At 37.7% G+C, this 16,732-nt stretch overlaps 1 protein-coding gene across 1 annotated transcript in view; it reads right to left on the reverse strand.

Moving 5' to 3' along the window:
* LOC107695417 (brefeldin A-inhibited guanine nucleotide-exchange protein 1-like) overlaps window positions 1-16,732 on the reverse strand; it is a 68,102-nt gene that overhangs the window by 7,251 nt on the left and 44,119 nt on the right. The window contains 23 exon segments of the mRNA XM_016495316.1: window positions 805-944; window positions 1,285-1,405; window positions 1,542-1,611; window positions 2,734-2,872; window positions 3,062-3,197; window positions 3,379-3,508; window positions 6,713-6,843; window positions 7,304-7,464; window positions 7,968-8,140; window positions 8,391-8,542; window positions 8,767-8,936; window positions 9,512-9,552; window positions 9,646-9,733; window positions 10,458-10,602; window positions 10,712-10,870; window positions 11,300-11,428; window positions 11,512-11,663; window positions 12,244-12,409; window positions 12,643-12,727; window positions 12,825-13,030; window positions 13,587-13,698; window positions 14,665-14,866; window positions 16,471-16,579. Of these exon segments, the coding sequence (XP_016350802.1) occupies window positions 805-944; window positions 1,285-1,405; window positions 1,542-1,611; window positions 2,734-2,872; window positions 3,062-3,197; window positions 3,379-3,508; window positions 6,713-6,843; window positions 7,304-7,464; window positions 7,968-8,140; window positions 8,391-8,542; window positions 8,767-8,936; window positions 9,512-9,552; window positions 9,646-9,733; window positions 10,458-10,602; window positions 10,712-10,870; window positions 11,300-11,428; window positions 11,512-11,663; window positions 12,244-12,409; window positions 12,643-12,727; window positions 12,825-13,030; window positions 13,587-13,698; window positions 14,665-14,866; window positions 16,471-16,579 (3,117 nt within the window).

A 16,732-nucleotide genomic window follows, 5' to 3' on the forward strand; every position in this document is an offset into this window, starting at 1 on the left:
TTGGATGGGTTAAATGCAGAGCACTAATTCCAAGTATGGGTCACCATACTTGGCCACATGTCACATGTCACATGTCACATCACTTTATAACTTTATCAAAAATCCTTTAATAAAACAAGATTTACTCGATAACCATTTAAATGATGTTGTGGCCTAGCATAAGGGTTTTTAAACTTTTAATCTTTTATTATTAGTAGTATATTACTTTTAATATGTTATTATTAATATATGTGACCCTGGACCACAAAACCAGTCTTAAGTCGCTGGGGTTTATTTATAGCAATAGCCAATAATACATTGTATGGGTCAAAATTATTGATTTTTCTTTTATGCCAAAAATCATTAGGACATTAAGTAAAGATCATGTTCCATGAAGATATTTTGTAAATTTCCTACTGTAACTATATTAAAACTTTTTTGATTTGTAATATGCATTGCTAAGAACTTCATTTTGACAACTTTAAAGGTGATTTTCTCAATATTTAGATTTTTTGCACCCTCAGATTCCAGATTTTCAAATAGTTGTATCTCAGCCAAATATTGTCCTATCCTAACAAACCATACATCAATGGAAAGCTTATTTATTCAGCATTCAGAATATAAATCTTCATTTCGAAAAATTGACCCTTATGACTGGTTTTGTGGTCCAGGGTCACATATATTATTAATATAGCAGAATTAAACTGAATTTTCTAAATTTTTCTCAAACATTTCTGATTATGATATGGATGGATGGATTTCCCGATCGCGATTCTAAATATATATATTTCATAATCAGAGTTTGTGAAGATCCTAAAATGGTACCTGTGCTGCTGCGAAGTTTTCAGCATCCTCCTTCTTACTAGTTGCAGGAAAGAACACAATGTTGTCTATGGTCTGAATGAGCTCCAGCTGGACGACACACTTTATGAGCAGAGCTGCAAACAGCCGCTGTTCCCGGACTTCTGGGGAGATTGCATATGGAAACATAAAATGACCAGCTGATAGTATGCTCTGAGTGCATTATGAAATCAGGCTAAAAATAATACTGTTAAATTCAATTAATGAAAATCACTAAGGATTATTACATGGTTCTCTGGATTTTCTCGATTCTAACTGGTCATTTGTGGCATTCTGTTATCAAATACTGTTGTATTTTTGCAAAAACGTATAATTAATGAGTATAATAATAATAGTTTCATTGTTGAGTTTCAAATCTTTCAGTTATGAAAATTGTGGAGCCAAAAAAAAAAAAAAGATCAATAAAGAACAATAATCTGGATGGTTGGCCACCCTGACACATGCCTGAAGCCACACTGAACTGACTCTGCCTGCGGTTGTCAGCCAAAGCCTTCTCCATACTGTTCACTGACTGCTGGTCATCTGACCGAGTCTGAATATCCACTGACTTCTGGGAAATGGAGTCCTGTAAGCACCAGATCAGTACTTTTTAATGTTATAACATGAAATGAACTCATACAGCACTAGAAGAGCATCTGGTTGGGATGACCCTCCATGAACACTTAAACGTTGAGCACAGACTGGAAATCTTATTTGCATACCAGCTGTTTATCAGAGTCGAGCTGAGTCACGTGATCTCCCTCTGAACCAGCCGGTCTCCACGTCAACAGCCTGAAAACAACACAGAGCTGGGTTAGTGGAGTCATGCTATGCAGCAGGTGCCTTTTACAGTATAATGATTATGTTGCCATATCAAGCTAAATAAATACAATTATTTATTTATTTATTTGTTTTTAAATAGAATTATGTCTTCTTTACACAATTATGCCAAAACAGTAACAGGATTCAATGGTAACAGGGCTGACAGTTCTACAGCTTTATTTGACATTACATGCCTTCTGTGTAAGTTATTTAAAAAAAAAAAAATCTCACAATTTATTGCAGATATTTCTACAAATATCAAGCATTTAATAATCAGTCGTTGACTATACAAAATCATAGTAACAGGGTTGAAACTTTAACAGTTAGTTTAGCTACAACATGTTTATTAGAAAGAGAATTTAATGGAAATATTCAGAAAAAAAAAAATCACAGTAACAGGACTGACACTTCTACAGTTAATTTAGCTACAAGATGTTTATTCAAAAGAGAATTTAATGCACATATTTCTACAAATAGAGCATTTAATAATCAGTTGTTTACTTTACAAAATCATAGTAACAGGGTTGACCATTTTAAAGTTAATTTAGCTACAAGATGTTTATTAGAAAGATAATTTATTGCAGATATTTCTACAAATATTGAGTATTTAATAGTCAGTTGTTTACTATGCAAAATCATGGTAACAGGGTTGATATTTTAAGATCATGATGCCTATTGATAATATGTAAAACATGATAAAAACAAGACTTGTCCTTAAAGAGTTCACATTCTTGAAAGAATAAAGCCGTTAGGACATTTTTTTATTGTGGAATAGATGATTATTTTAGGAAGGTAAAAATATGATGTTAACAGGGTTGATTTTGGTATAGAGAATAAAGAACTAAATGCTATTTTTTATTTATTTTTTAAATTTATTTTCAGAATGTGCATTTACAAAGAAAGCATCAGAGTTTCTGTTGGAGATAAAAAAAAAAGCTATATAAACAAATTACCATTATCTAGGCATTAAGTCATTTTTACACATTTATATAAGAGGGACACTATTAACATTCATTTTATAAAACGACCCCTTATGAAAACATCAAACCATCAATTCTGGAGAAAAAAAAAAACCTTTGGGTGAACACTCACATGTGTGGGATGGTGGTTTTGAAGATGTCTAGCATACAGTTGCAGGTCTTGTCCCAGGTCTCAGCGTTAAACTTCTCACCATTGAGAATGACCACATTTTCAAGGCAATTAGTGCCTGATCTCGCTAATTGCTCATTATCTGTGAGGAGAGAAGAGCGAGTGAGATCATGACCTGAAGTCATAATTCACATATGCATTTTCAGTGAACTGCCTATACACAAAATATTCCAGTCCTCAGTATTTTGAACAATGCGTGTTGTTTTCTCAACAGGGTCACTGCAAATGTACTGCAATTGTAACTCGTCCCTTGCTGGTACTGTACACTCACCTTGCTGCACACACCAGTAGAGCTGAGAAAGGATATCATCTAACAGAACATCGCTGAGAGATTCAAAGTACTGTGTGAAAACGTCACAGATAGCATAAAGTGCATGATTGCAGGTGGTGGTCATCCATTCCGCTTTCTGAGGGAAAATACAAAATAAAACATTAGCCACGGTTTTCCATCCTTGGCATGAAGATACTGGAGTGCTACCATATGATTATGAAGAGTCCCTTTCCAAGCGATATCTGTGCTGGTGACACTTTCTAAAATGGACGTCTTATTGTCTTCTAGGACAGGTTTCAGTGCTGATGTTGACTTGCCTCAGTCTGTTGCTCAGGGAGCTTCATGTTGTCGAAGATCCTGAACACGATGCGGAACAGATCCTGCCACCAGTGTTTCTCGTAGGTGTGACCGTACGTCTTCATCACCTCAAACATCACCGTCAGACCCCTGACAAACAAAACAAAAATATATCGTTGGGATAGGGTGAAAAAGACTGACAATGCTGTACGCATGATTCTAAGAACATTTCAGTATTAAACTGTTAGCAGTAACTGTAGCCTGAAAACTGACACTTAAAGCACACTTTAAATGTTTTTGTTAAATGTGTTGCTTGAAAATATAATTAAAATACAATATCGTTCCAAAGTCTGGGGTTGGTAAGATTTTTAGTTTGATTTTTAAAGAAGTCTGCATTTATTTGATTAAAAATGCGGTAAAAATAGGGTCTGTGTACTTTTACGTCCATTCGCTTTTCGTTTTTTAACCATGACGACAAAAATGAAAAAAAGAACGGTTGTATTTTTAAATGCTATGTTGAAAACCAAAATTGAAATTAGAATCGTACACACAAAATGCTGCCCGGAAAAAGTAAAATATTGACTTCTTTTCAGATTTTTGTTTATGACTTTTTGCACCTTTTATAAACATTTTCAAAATGCACAAATTAATATAGAAAAATGTGGATTTTACAAGTTTTCTTTGGCCAAATTAGAAGTCATGCTTCTCCTGCTAGAGCCGTCTCTGGAACAATGCAGAGACCTAATACATTACTTTAAAATATGATTTTAAAATAGACATTGCAGATTTCTGGGAACATTATCGTCATGAAATTATATATTGAGGTATAATTTTGTCATTATTCTGTGTGCTATCTGGGACACAGTATCGGAGAGGACCGTGCACGGTCGCTCAAAGCACGTACAGTACATTGTGTTAGACCACTACACACAAGGCTTTAATATATGGGGTAAATATATAAATATACTGTAGAAATATTTAAAATTATAATTTCTCCTACTTCTCCAGATACAGGCAGGCCCGGTTCCAGAATCGAATCACTGAGGGTACTTCTGAAATTAGTGAGGATGCTCTAGCCTTAAAAGAGACATATTATGCCCCTTTTTACAAAATGTAATATAAGTCTCTGGTGTCCCCAGAATGTGTCTGTGAAGTTTCAGCTCAAAATACCCCACAGATCATTTATTATATCATTTTGAAAATGCCTATTTTGAGTGGAAGCAGAAACACGCTGTTTTTCGGGCCTGTGTCTTTAAATGCAATTGAGCTGCTGCTCCCCGCCCCCTTTTCCAGAATAGGGCTGCGCCATTACAGCTCGGACCTGCTAAAAACATCTGTTTTGGTTCTGATTATCATGTTTATCGCGCTGAAATCATCAAACTTCTGATATATGGTTTTCTGAAAGCACACAAACAGAAAGCGGCTGTCACAGCATTTGAGTACTAAACTAAGTTCTCATTCACACACAAGTTTACGTTAAAAACACACACGAGTTACAAAAACAGTCGGTTATGTCAGTGAAGGTAAACAGCTGGGAAATAATTCACGTTTGTTTTAGATATGTGTGGCAGCAGCAATATACAGTAAATAAATTAATAAATCCACTGCTCTCTTGTCTCCTCTGAGGCTGGGACTCTAAATAGTGTTCTGTGCTCATCTGTGCAGCCAAAGACAGAACAGTTAGCATGTTTTTCTCAAACTTTCACCATGGCATTAGAACTGGTACACCGCTGTCGCTTGTGAAATCAAAATGACGGCGCTGTGGGTGGAAACATGCAGATTAAGGGGCGGTAATATTATAATGAGATCCCTTTGCCACGTCACCAAGGGAGCGAAATCAGACGCGCTCGTTTTCTCAGGCGCTTGCAGAAAAAGGCTTACCAAAACAAAGTTACTGGGTTAATCTTTTTCACGTTTCCTTGGTTGGTAGATGCACCGGGGACCTGATTATAGCACTTAAAACCTGGAAAAGTCCGATTTTCATGATATGTCACCTTTAATGCACATCATTGCAATGATAGTGACATCCGCATATAAATTGATAAGCTACTGATAAGCTACCACTAAATATTGTAGAAACTTAATTTGCTGTAAAGTTGCTTTGTAACGATTTGTATCGTGAAAAGCGCTATACAAATAAACTTGAATTGAATTGAATTGAATAAATGCCGCAATTATATGCGGATCTCACTCCCGGAAGTCTGCAGTGTGTGAGCAGTCACTGGTCCTCTTAGCATTATGAAATACAAAACTTATTCAAATTCCGAGTGGATTATAGCCAAGAAAGCACGCAAAGCTTATAATCACTAAAAAGCATCACTCATTAAAACGCGCTGAAAATAGAAACTTTTGAAGCTCTCCAGAGTTCAAACACAAATACACACTGGAGCGTTTGGAAGATGTTTCGCTAGTAGCCTCTACTATTTCTACAGCTTCACCTGAGGTGCTCTTGCTTTCGTTTCGTTCCCTCTAGCACTCCCTGGATACATTTAAATGCAAATAACGAGTATTTCATACATGTTTTTAGGCGTGAAAAATTATCAAGATCATAAAAATATCTAAGCCAAAGGTTTTCATAAAGCAATAGGTCACCGGTAGCAACGTCAGTACCGTGAGTCTGAGACGCTAAAAAAGCTAGAAATTAAATTTAGCATTTATATACATTAAGCTTTATATCATTTTTACTGAAATACAAATTTTGAATAATGAAATTTAGTTTGTGTCTGCTTATTCTATTCATCAGTGTTTGAACCATTAACGAAAAACCACATTTTCTGTATTTCATTTCTGGGTTAAAAAATGCAAAATGAATGGAAGCTAAAGTACACGGACCAAACAGCAATGTTGTAAAACATTAATACAATTAAATAAAACTGTTTAACATATTTTTAAATTGAATTTACTCTGTGATGGCAAAGCAGAATTCGGTGCACAGAAACATTTCTTATTGTCATCAATGTTGAAAACAGTGCTGCTTAGTACTGTATTTTAAGGATTTTTTTGTTGAATATAATTTTTTATATTTATTTGAAATAAAATAAAAATATTTACTGTCACTTCTGCATTTTAATTTAATGTATTTTAATCAATTTAATGCATGCTTGCTGAATAAAATGATTTCTTTAAAAAAAAAAACTCCCACCTCAAACTTTAAATATTTTAAATATTATTTTTTGTTTACTAAATGCTTTTTCTCACAATTCTTTACAATTTGCGTGTGCTTTTTACAAACTTTACTAGGGAAAAAAAACACACTGTAGGAGCAAGTTAACTCTCGTGCTGTAGTTGAAAACATTTATCAAAAACTTTATAAAACGTTTTGAGATTTGTCTGTATTGTGGGTTTGCCACTAACCTGGTCCGGACGTCCAGCTTACACCTGTTGATGATGCATGACAGCTCAAAGAGAATAGGGAACCAGCCTCTCACCCAGACGCGGTCCTCCGGTGCAACATTCATATCATCACTGGTATAGTCTTTAAATGCCTGCCGACACAGAACACAGTTTGATCATAGACCCTTATTTGATTTGCTTAGCACATACTCAACACAAACCAGAACACACATGCTGCTTGACTATAAGCTCCATTCACAGATCAAAAGGTTTTTGCCCCAATCTGGCAACCCACAGTGAGAAGCAGTGGAGGGCTTCACTAATCTCCACTTCAGAAACACCAGAGGACTAAAGCACTTAACAAGCACAAACACAGCTCATAACACAATCACCCTTCATGGAGAGCAGAAAACAGATCGTTTACATTTTCCATCTACTTAATAAAGGCCTTTAGGTTTTGCTCATTACGGCGTCTGGTAATGAGAGTTTTCTCGTTAAAAGTGCTCTGTGGTCTCCTCAAGCGTAACCCATTTAGTGAATGTCTGTCTAAAGCCTGACCCGGGGTCAGATCATAATTCAGCTGTTATGGAGAGCGCACTCATTAGCACTGACCTGAGGTCGGTCGGAGACGTATTTGGCGCAGTGACGGATGAGACGGATGGCCTCCATGCTGGTGTCGGGGAAAGAAGCGTTGCAGGCAAACTCAGACAGACATTTGACAGCGTCCTGGAAGGAATCAATGGTAGCTGGGAAATGCTTCTCAAATACATTCGCTGTGAGGAGAGAAGAGATGACAGAGGACTTTTACAAACAGCACTTATATACAAATAAAAATGAATTAAAAGTTAATAAATGTTCACAATGCAAATCTTCCTTTCCACTCCACCCAGAAGTGTAGGGTGGGAAAAAAACTAAAACAAAACACACACACACACAAACTAAAACTAAAACTAAAACGGTAAGTGCAAAAAATGATAAATGATAATAAATACCATAAATATAAATAGAATATGTTTAGCTGTAATAATGTTAAGATGTAATCATTTACAAAAATAATAACAATAATTCAATCCTTTATTTTATAACAATATATATATCTATATTATTCATATAGAACTAAATTACTTTTTTGGTACAAAAAAAAAACCTTGACTAATAAGTGGAAAGAAAAAAGGAAAGGAAAAAAACACTAAATAAGGAAAACAATTAATTATTTTAAATAAAATGCTTCATAATGCCTAAATCAGAGAATCCTTGATCTCCATCAGACACTTACTGACGATGTGTCCAGTTGTCTGGAAGGCCAGCTCTACTATACTCTCATCCTGATCAGAGGCAGCGAGATGGAACACAGAGAAAATGTTCTTCCACCCTGATCTAATATTCCCAGCCTGTGAGTTGACCATCTGGGCTATACAGCGGACAACCATGTCCCTAATGGTAGGAGATCTGTAGATGGAGAAGCAGCATGTGAATAAAGCAGGAACGAACACACACACACACACACAATAAACATCAAAATTTCATTTTTGGGTGAACTATCCCTTTAAGGCAGGCCTTACACATTTGTACATCAAACCATGCAGTTTATTACAGTTTGTTTGGTTATTCAACTGACACTTTCTACATTTGAAGAAGGTCTGGCCTGCGTTATTCAGTAATATTTCACTTTCATCACAGTGTAAATTGAAACGCTCACCTGTTCTTTTTCATTATGTGCTCAAACGGCCTGAGGAAATCCTTCTGGAATCTGAAATTGGCCAACTCGCCTTTCTCCAAAAATTTCATGGACAGCTGCCTCAGAGAATCCACAGCGAAAATAGCGACATCCTCATTGGGATTACAGCCGACCTGGGCCCAAACAGCAAGAGAAAGTGAAGGGAAACGTTAAAGCATCGAGAGCGCTGTTTTCATTTTCGGCTCTTCTTCAATCTATTAGATATGCCCTCCTGCAGGCAGAGTGAAATTTAAAAGCATCATTAGATTTCTCTGATATTTTACAATGCCACCGTGACACACACTCTTCATGGACCGATTTCCTTCTGGCGCTGATTTGGTGGCCGCTTTGAACTCACCTTATTGAAATGATCCCCTATAACCTCCCATATCCTGGACCACTGCAGCCTGATACGACCCATGTTATAGTACGATATCTCCACAATCTTCTGCAGACTGAACATTCGAGGGTGTGTAGGGGAGGCCAATTCGTCCATCGAGACAGCACACAGCCATCGTACAAAATCCACTGCAAGACACAACGTCTGTCAACAAGATGTCACTTAAATCTTCCCTGATATGACAGAGCAGGTCATGGGTTCAAATCCCAGAAACCCATAATTTAATTTAATTAATGTAATGTAATTTAATTTAATTTAATTTAATTTAATTTAATTTAATTTAATTTAATGCTTCTATTGTAAGTCGCTTTGGATAAAAGCGTCTGCGAAATGACTAAATGTAAATATAAATGTTGATTCTGCAAGGACGAATAAATTGATCAAAAGTGACAGTAAAAAACATTTATAATGTTACAAAAGATTAGATTTTTGAGCACCAAATATAGCATATTAGAACGAATTCTGGAGGATCATGCGACACTTCACACTTCACAAATTCAGCTTTGCCATCACAGGAATAAACTGCATCTCAAATGTATTAAAAGGGATAACAGTTACTTTAAATTATAATAATATTTCACAATATTACGGTTTCACAGACTTTTGTTCACAAACATCGGCCTCAAAATTATTAACGGTTGTGTAAGTGTAAATATACATGTCTGCCAAATGCATAAATGTACACATGAAATCTTGAACTTACCGATAGCATTTCCATCAAGTCTGGTAGAGCCTGTGAATATCCTGCAGAGAAGATTACGAGTGTTTGTAACAGTCCAGAGACATTAGTGTTTGTAACATTATGAGGTTCATTAGAATTAATGATAACCATCATACCGGTCTACAGCAACTACCACACTTTGCGAGCTGGTCTCTCCGATAGACTCCTGAATGCTTGCGATCTGTTTGCGATCAACGTTCCCTCCTACAGCGAGAAAAATCCCATTGTTTATACAAACACAAACTTCATTTCACACAATGCTGCTGGATAATTATATTGGATTATCATAAAGCAATCTTAATCATAATTTAGCATGAGTTAAAATGTTTTTTGATGATGCAGTGGCAAATGGAAAAACTGCAATTCTGATGGTGCTTGTGTTGAAAGTAATGTCTTTTGTCTTTTGACAAAAATATCCTTTAAATTCAGATACTGTCATATATTCATGAACCTATTTTACTCTGATTGAAATGTTGAAGAACAATTTTATTTTACAAACCAAACATTACCTACATTTTTACAACCTGATAAATGTATACTATTTAGCTTTTCATTTAAACATTTATTAAAGATATAAAGAATTTATTAACACGAATATAATCTTAAAATCATTAAACTACTGCCATGCTGCATCCTTTTCATCTCATCTGTGTTTGCCTATTGACGAATAAAAAAATCCTGTCAACGAACATTTTTACTCTAACAGATCAAATTTCAAAATAAAAAGAATACATTTCTAAATATTTAGCTATTAATTAATTTTAAACACATATTAAACAATTTACACAGATTCCAAAAATAATTTATTTATACTGTACTTTTTTTTGTCTCTACCGTGTTATTAACAAAATCCTTTGTCATCAAATATTTTTGTTCATTGCATTGATGCGAGGATGACTGCTGCCCATGTGAAGTGTGACTGACTGACCCAAGCCCAGGTACTCGTCAGACATCTGTTCCTTGGTGCTGGTGATGAAGCCTTCCTTCCCCCGTACAGTTCCTGATATGTACCGAGCCTTCACTCCTGTCCCGATGAGCTGGGCCAACTCCAGCTGACTTATGCACTTCAGGATCTGCAGCACACATAGACAGAATAATAATACCTCACAAAATCTGTCTGCCAATCACATTGCATAGGAAACGTACAGGCCTGTCAAAGAGCTGGGTTTTGGTAGAGCTCACCTCATGCCAGGAGTTTCCTAAATAATTTCCATCCGTGTGAGCCACTGTGATGAGGGTCTTGATGGTGTCGATGTTCTTCTGCTTCATCTCGGTGATACCTGAGCTGGCCGTCAGCAGCGTGAAGCGGGCCAGAGCTTGTACGTATGCGTCTCGCTCCAACTGGAACAAACCAACACAGAACAAAAACTTTTGGACCCAATGATGACTGAAATCTTGGTCTGTTTCTCACTGAAAGCTATCGTATGAGTCCCACTTGAAATATCAGTGTCCTTTTTGAAGCTTTACAGCTCCGATCCCAATTTATTGTAACTGTATGGAAAAGAGCGACATGCGCATTTCTCAAAATATCTTCTTTTGTGTTCCACAGAAGAAAGTCATAAGGGTTTGGAATAACATCAAGGTGAGTAAATGATTTAAAGTTTCAGTTCTGGGTGAAGTATTCCTTTAAGCAATCGATCATTCCAGGCAAGGATGAGTTTTTAAAAGTGCTTATTCGGACAGAGACTGAATAGTAATGCAAACAAATGCCAGGCCTTTCTCGGCTTCAGTAAATGACCTCTCCACGGTTAATGCAATGTGTGTAATTACCTGAATGCTGAAGATGCACGCTATCCTGATAGCACAGCGGATTCCCTCCAGGCACAGAGAGGCCACCTCAGTGTCATCACAGTCCTGCAGACCCACACTGAACGCAGCCAGGAAGGGTGTCCAGGCCAGCTATGAGAGATCAAGATAATATGGGATGAGTATTTGCATCCAAACAGAATGTATGTGTATGTGTAAGCACATGCGGGGAATACCTTAAACATTGGTCTGACGTGTTCGAGGTGGGTGGCACTTGTAAAGGGGGCCTGAACGTGGCTCACGGCCTCCATCAGAGCCTTGGCGGTTTTTGCCATCTGCTCCATCTCAACATTATACAGAAGCCTCCTCTGCTTCTCACTGGCCACACCTGATCCAGATATAATAGCAAAATATGCCATCAGTCACCACAAAACACACCTCAAAATATCAGAATAATCACAGAACAAACATGTTCATTTGTCCTCTTGGAATTCCAACAGCTTGGCTTTAAATAATAATAATAATAATAATTCTATTTAATGTTTTAATATATTATTATTATTATGTGTATATAATATATTCTTTTTATGTTAACATTTTAAGTTATTATTATTATTATTGTAATATACATTTTATTTTTATTAAAAAAATAGATGTAATTATTATCATCATTGTTAATAACAAAAATCATTAAATCACTAAAATGAATACTAAATGAATAACGATTACAAAATACTGGACTACTTAGTTCAGTCAACCACCGCATTCTATTGTAAAATACTACAAAATAAAATAATTTATACTTAAATTGATAATTAGTGGGATAATACACAGTCTTGTTCATTCCTAATTGAAAAACAAATAAAAGGATTGCTGTGAACTTAATTAGCAAAACAAAGAACCCCAAAAAATTCAAAGAGAGTCTATTTGATTTTGTCACCATGTTTGTCGGTTCGTCAAATACTCACTTTGCTTATTTGACTTGAGAGTTAACTCCTTTGTCTCCTTCATGGATATTTTTTTCCCTGCGATTTCATCATAAATGGCTGAAAGATACTCCTCCGGTAAATCTTTACTGTCATTGATACCTCGGTTCATCTTGATGGATTGCTCTTTCGTCATTTTATTCTTCACCTGCGCCAAGATAAAGGAAACAACAGATCAGTAGCGTTCTTCCTCTTGTTTTCTGTTGCGTTTCAGCAACATCCATCACCCTAGATTTAGCTATTCCGCTCACACATGCCAAACAGCCGTTTCCAGCTCCGACGTTCACATTAACATTCATAGACGCGGCACGGGAATGAAAAGAAAATGCATTCTGCATTCGCTGTAGATTTCAGTGAACAATCAGCGCTTGGTGAACTAACCTGCGGACTGTGTAGATCTGTAGTCAACATGATGATTGAATATGCAAGAACGTATGCGGTGTCAGCGCTGGCGAACAGTGTTTGCCTAAGGACAGATATATAAGAGACAAACAGCGACTGAGTTCAGTGTTTGCGGCATAGTTAGTGATGTAGGTTAATCGGTTGCAACAACACGTGCTCACCCTTGGTTGCATTCTAAATATCTAGCAGCAAATTTCTCCATCAGTCGATCAATTTTCTGGGCCTCTCCGGGCAGACGGAAACCCTCAAGGAACATGCGCAGCGCCGGCACGAAGTCTTTGCCCTGGAAGTCCATTTGGTCGACGTAGGCATACATAACCTCTTTATTGATGCGATCGTTGTCTCCGAGAAACTCTCCTACCTGGATCTGTCAGGGTGGAAACAGAAGGGCCAATGAGTCAGATATCGATTGTGCAGGTAGACCAATATATAGCAGAAAAAACATGTTTCATAACTCAAAAACACATGCTCAATGCTACAGACGCTGCAGACTGGAGAAATCCTTGAGCATTTATTCAGTGTGCTGTGCATCATTGAAATGCAATGTCTATTAAAGTATTCCGCGCACATCTCAAGTCATTCAGAAGGCTGAGGGCTGTTCTACTGAAGTGCCCTAATTTTAGGGCAGATATAAGGAGCTCTCTCTTACTGCTGGAGTCTTTTGAGGCCTGATGAATGAGCAAATGAGATGCCGATTCATCACACTGAAGGATCAAATCATCTCTAAGTGGAAGTTTGGCTACACTTTGCTGGAGCGACTTGATATTTTGTTTTTCAGATATGTTTCAGAAAAGCTCTGCAGTTTTATTACAGAAGACTGCTGTTTTGTTCAAATCTATTTGACCCTAGGCCACAGTACATGGAAGAAAGAAACAAAGTAAAAATATTGTATCTTGTAGGCAAACAATAGGTGTATGTCTTACAGAGTCAAGCCTCTCCTCTTGATGTAAGAACTGGGCGATATCTTCGGGCGTGGTTCCCAGCATGCCTTGCTCCTGCAGGTACTGAATGCCCCTCTTTGGTTTTTTGTTGAACCTGTGCAAAATGGTAAATAGAACATTAACATATGAGCCACATATTTAGATTCAGCATTTTTTAAGTATGAAGCATTCACATGATACATTTTTCCCGAGGTTATGACGTTAGTAATGGTGTTTGTACCAAAAATAGGTATAATATAGTTTTGTCCCCTCTCTCTCACTGTTAAATGGGCTGCTTTTGATGCCGTGACTCAAACATTGAAATACATTGTGAAAGATTTATAAAACATACGGGTATAGTTGGACTAAAATGGTTTCCTCAGAAGGAAATGCAGAGTAGTAGGTGCTACACATTGCCAGAAACAGCACAAACCTTGACAGATATTCATGCATTTTACATTTTGGTTTCTGACTACCGAATAGGGCTCACTGACGTGTAAATGTGAGCAGTCTTGTGTTTAAATTGAGATGCACTCATCCAACATGTGTTGCAGAAGCTGCAGAATGTCTTTTTCCACTAGGGAAAAAGTTGGGTTGTTTGAACCCAACAGTTCAACTACTGGCTCAATAGATTGCATAATTTTTGGGATGGGACTGAATACCTGTTTGTCTTACAAATGGCAGATGGGGAGTGTTTTTATGAAACATGTTTGCAAGCAATTATTTTTACAATTCCAACTGTTCCTTAGAACGCCACAGAATTTGCACACTTCACATATAAGATAGGTCAGGAGTGTCCAAACCCGTTTCTGGAGGGTCATCATGCTGCAGAATTTGGCTTCAACTTGCCCCAACACACCTGCGTGGAAGTTTCTAGTACGCCTGAAGATCTTGATTATGTTTTAATTGGAGTTGGAGCTAAACTCTGCAGGACAGTGGCCCTCCAGGACCAAGACTGGACACCCCTGAAATATGTAAACTAAGCAACTTTCCATACAAATGTCTATTGATAGTGATTTTGTCAAACCATGTATGGTGCACATACTGCTTTCATGCTTTTGATTCGAATGTAATGGCTTACAGGTCAATGCCTTGCTCTATGATCTCCTTCTGTTGTTTGAGGACCTCAAACTGCTCAGGGTTGTCCGTCCCGGACATCTGCGTGCTGTAGCTCCCGATGCCCGACGAGGCAGTGGAGTCCAAAGAGTTTATGCTGCCATAACGGTTAATCGTTTCCGTATGCTTCGACTCATTGGTCTCCTGTTCTAAAGGCTTTTCTTGGCCTGATTGAGAGAGAAGGGAATGAAATTCAGATGCAATTTCATAGAAAGCGGAACGACAAGCCCAGTTTGTAAAACACCATGAGCCCCCACAGCCTATGGAATAAAGACGGCATGATTCATTGGGTTCCTGGATGTATGAAATGTATGTTGGTGTATTGAGTCTTTTCTCTGGCTCAGCTCCCTACATGAGTTTCCCAACATAACACTTCTCTAATAAAGTCTTTGGCCTCGGCTGACTCGTATCACAAAAACAGCACAATGGGGACTGAAGAAAGAGCAGCATGACCTGAATACACAATGTAACAGATCTGAAGTTGGTGCAAGCAAGACAAACAGGCGGTTTGGGTATGTGGAAGCCATGGCTGCATGTCGCGGGATCTTATTACACACTGGAAACACTGTAAAAGATTTAGCGGCTAGCTATCGCTGTAACAGGAGCTGTCAGGTCACTTCCTCCTTTCTCAGAGTTTCCTCTCTCGGAAAGATCACAGGATTCAGTAGCAGCTGGGAAATACTTACCCATTCGTATTAATTTATGTTTGATATACAAAAGCTAATACAGCCACAATACAAAGGACTATTAAGAAACCACTATCTAGTTTATGCAGCACATGCTAATGCAATCAATTCTAATGTCACTACAAACTGACGTTACCTGCTCTTCCTTTTGATATGCGTCCGTTAAGAGAAAAGAACAAAGATTGATTGGCTAGCATGATGAGATTTCAAGAATCTGAAAGCCTTGATTAGTGATCCAAAACAAACATAATGCACCTGAAGAGTTACCCAGATGAGTATGCTACAATCTGATTGGCCGATTATGACACAAGAGTAGCTATTTAGTCTAGATGAAAGGTTACAGCCATTTGCCATTGTAAACATAGCTACATTGAATCCATGGTAACCACTTTCATTAAATAAATAATTGTTTTATATTTTAGGTGGTCGCTAAGGCACCTTAGCCTATAGCTATGTGCTTCCAAGTGTTCGACTTGTCATTTAAAAACAAGCAAGGATCTCTGGTTTCTGATTGGCTGATAACTGAAAGTCTGAGGTGGGCTTGAGGCAACAGAGAAATTTCCCTTTGGGCCATATCAGAGCCTCTTCTCCTCCAACCCAATATAGCCAAGCTTGATTAGACCTAAATCCCCTCTGCTCCAAAGAGGCAGGGCCTCTAGCCTGGCGCATGTTCCCAGCTCATACGAGAAGCTTGGTTTTACAGTGTTCAGGGAGCCCGCAGACTGCCTCCCTGATGTCAGGGTGATGAATAACAGCCTCAGGGTTGTTTGATTAAGATGAAAGGCCTGCGTAGCCATCACGGTGAATAGCATTTCCTGCCTGTCTTTGAGGCACAGGACTCCTAGTGCGCTGTCTTTAAAAGCAACTGTATATTCAGAAGCCTCTGGACAGCAGCATAAATGCACTCAGAGGAGACTCATTTAGAAACACCAATGCCGTTACCTGGAATATGTAATGCAACTGCTTGGATCCAAAGCATATCAGGATATAGAGAGGCTAAAGAAGGTTCGACAGGTATTATACTGGTTGAGGAGCTAGTATTGATGTTTCTTTCTGCGGAGGCTGACCGTACTGACAAGCCTTACCGAGACTTGTCTGGGAATTGGGGTTGACATATTGGTCTTTGCTCCACTCCACCATACACTTGAGAATGGACACCAGACACTCCAGTCCTTTCTTCCTTAGAGTCAGCTCCTGAGGGACAACATGAGCTGGGATCACTAACACAGTTTTAAAAGAATAGTTCTTATGATTTACCTGTTCCAAATCAACATGCTTTTTTTTTCTTTTGTAAGAAAAAAAAAAAAAAAAGAAATTTCTTGAAAAACTTTCAAACTTAAAAAAGAA

Source organism: Sinocyclocheilus anshuiensis, unplaced genomic scaffold (genome assembly GCF_001515605.1).
Source record: "Sinocyclocheilus anshuiensis isolate Anshui unplaced genomic scaffold, SAMN03320099.WGS_v1.1 scaffold110, whole genome shotgun sequence".
NCBI classification, from domain to species: Eukaryota; Metazoa; Chordata; class Actinopteri; order Cypriniformes; family Cyprinidae; genus Sinocyclocheilus; species Sinocyclocheilus anshuiensis.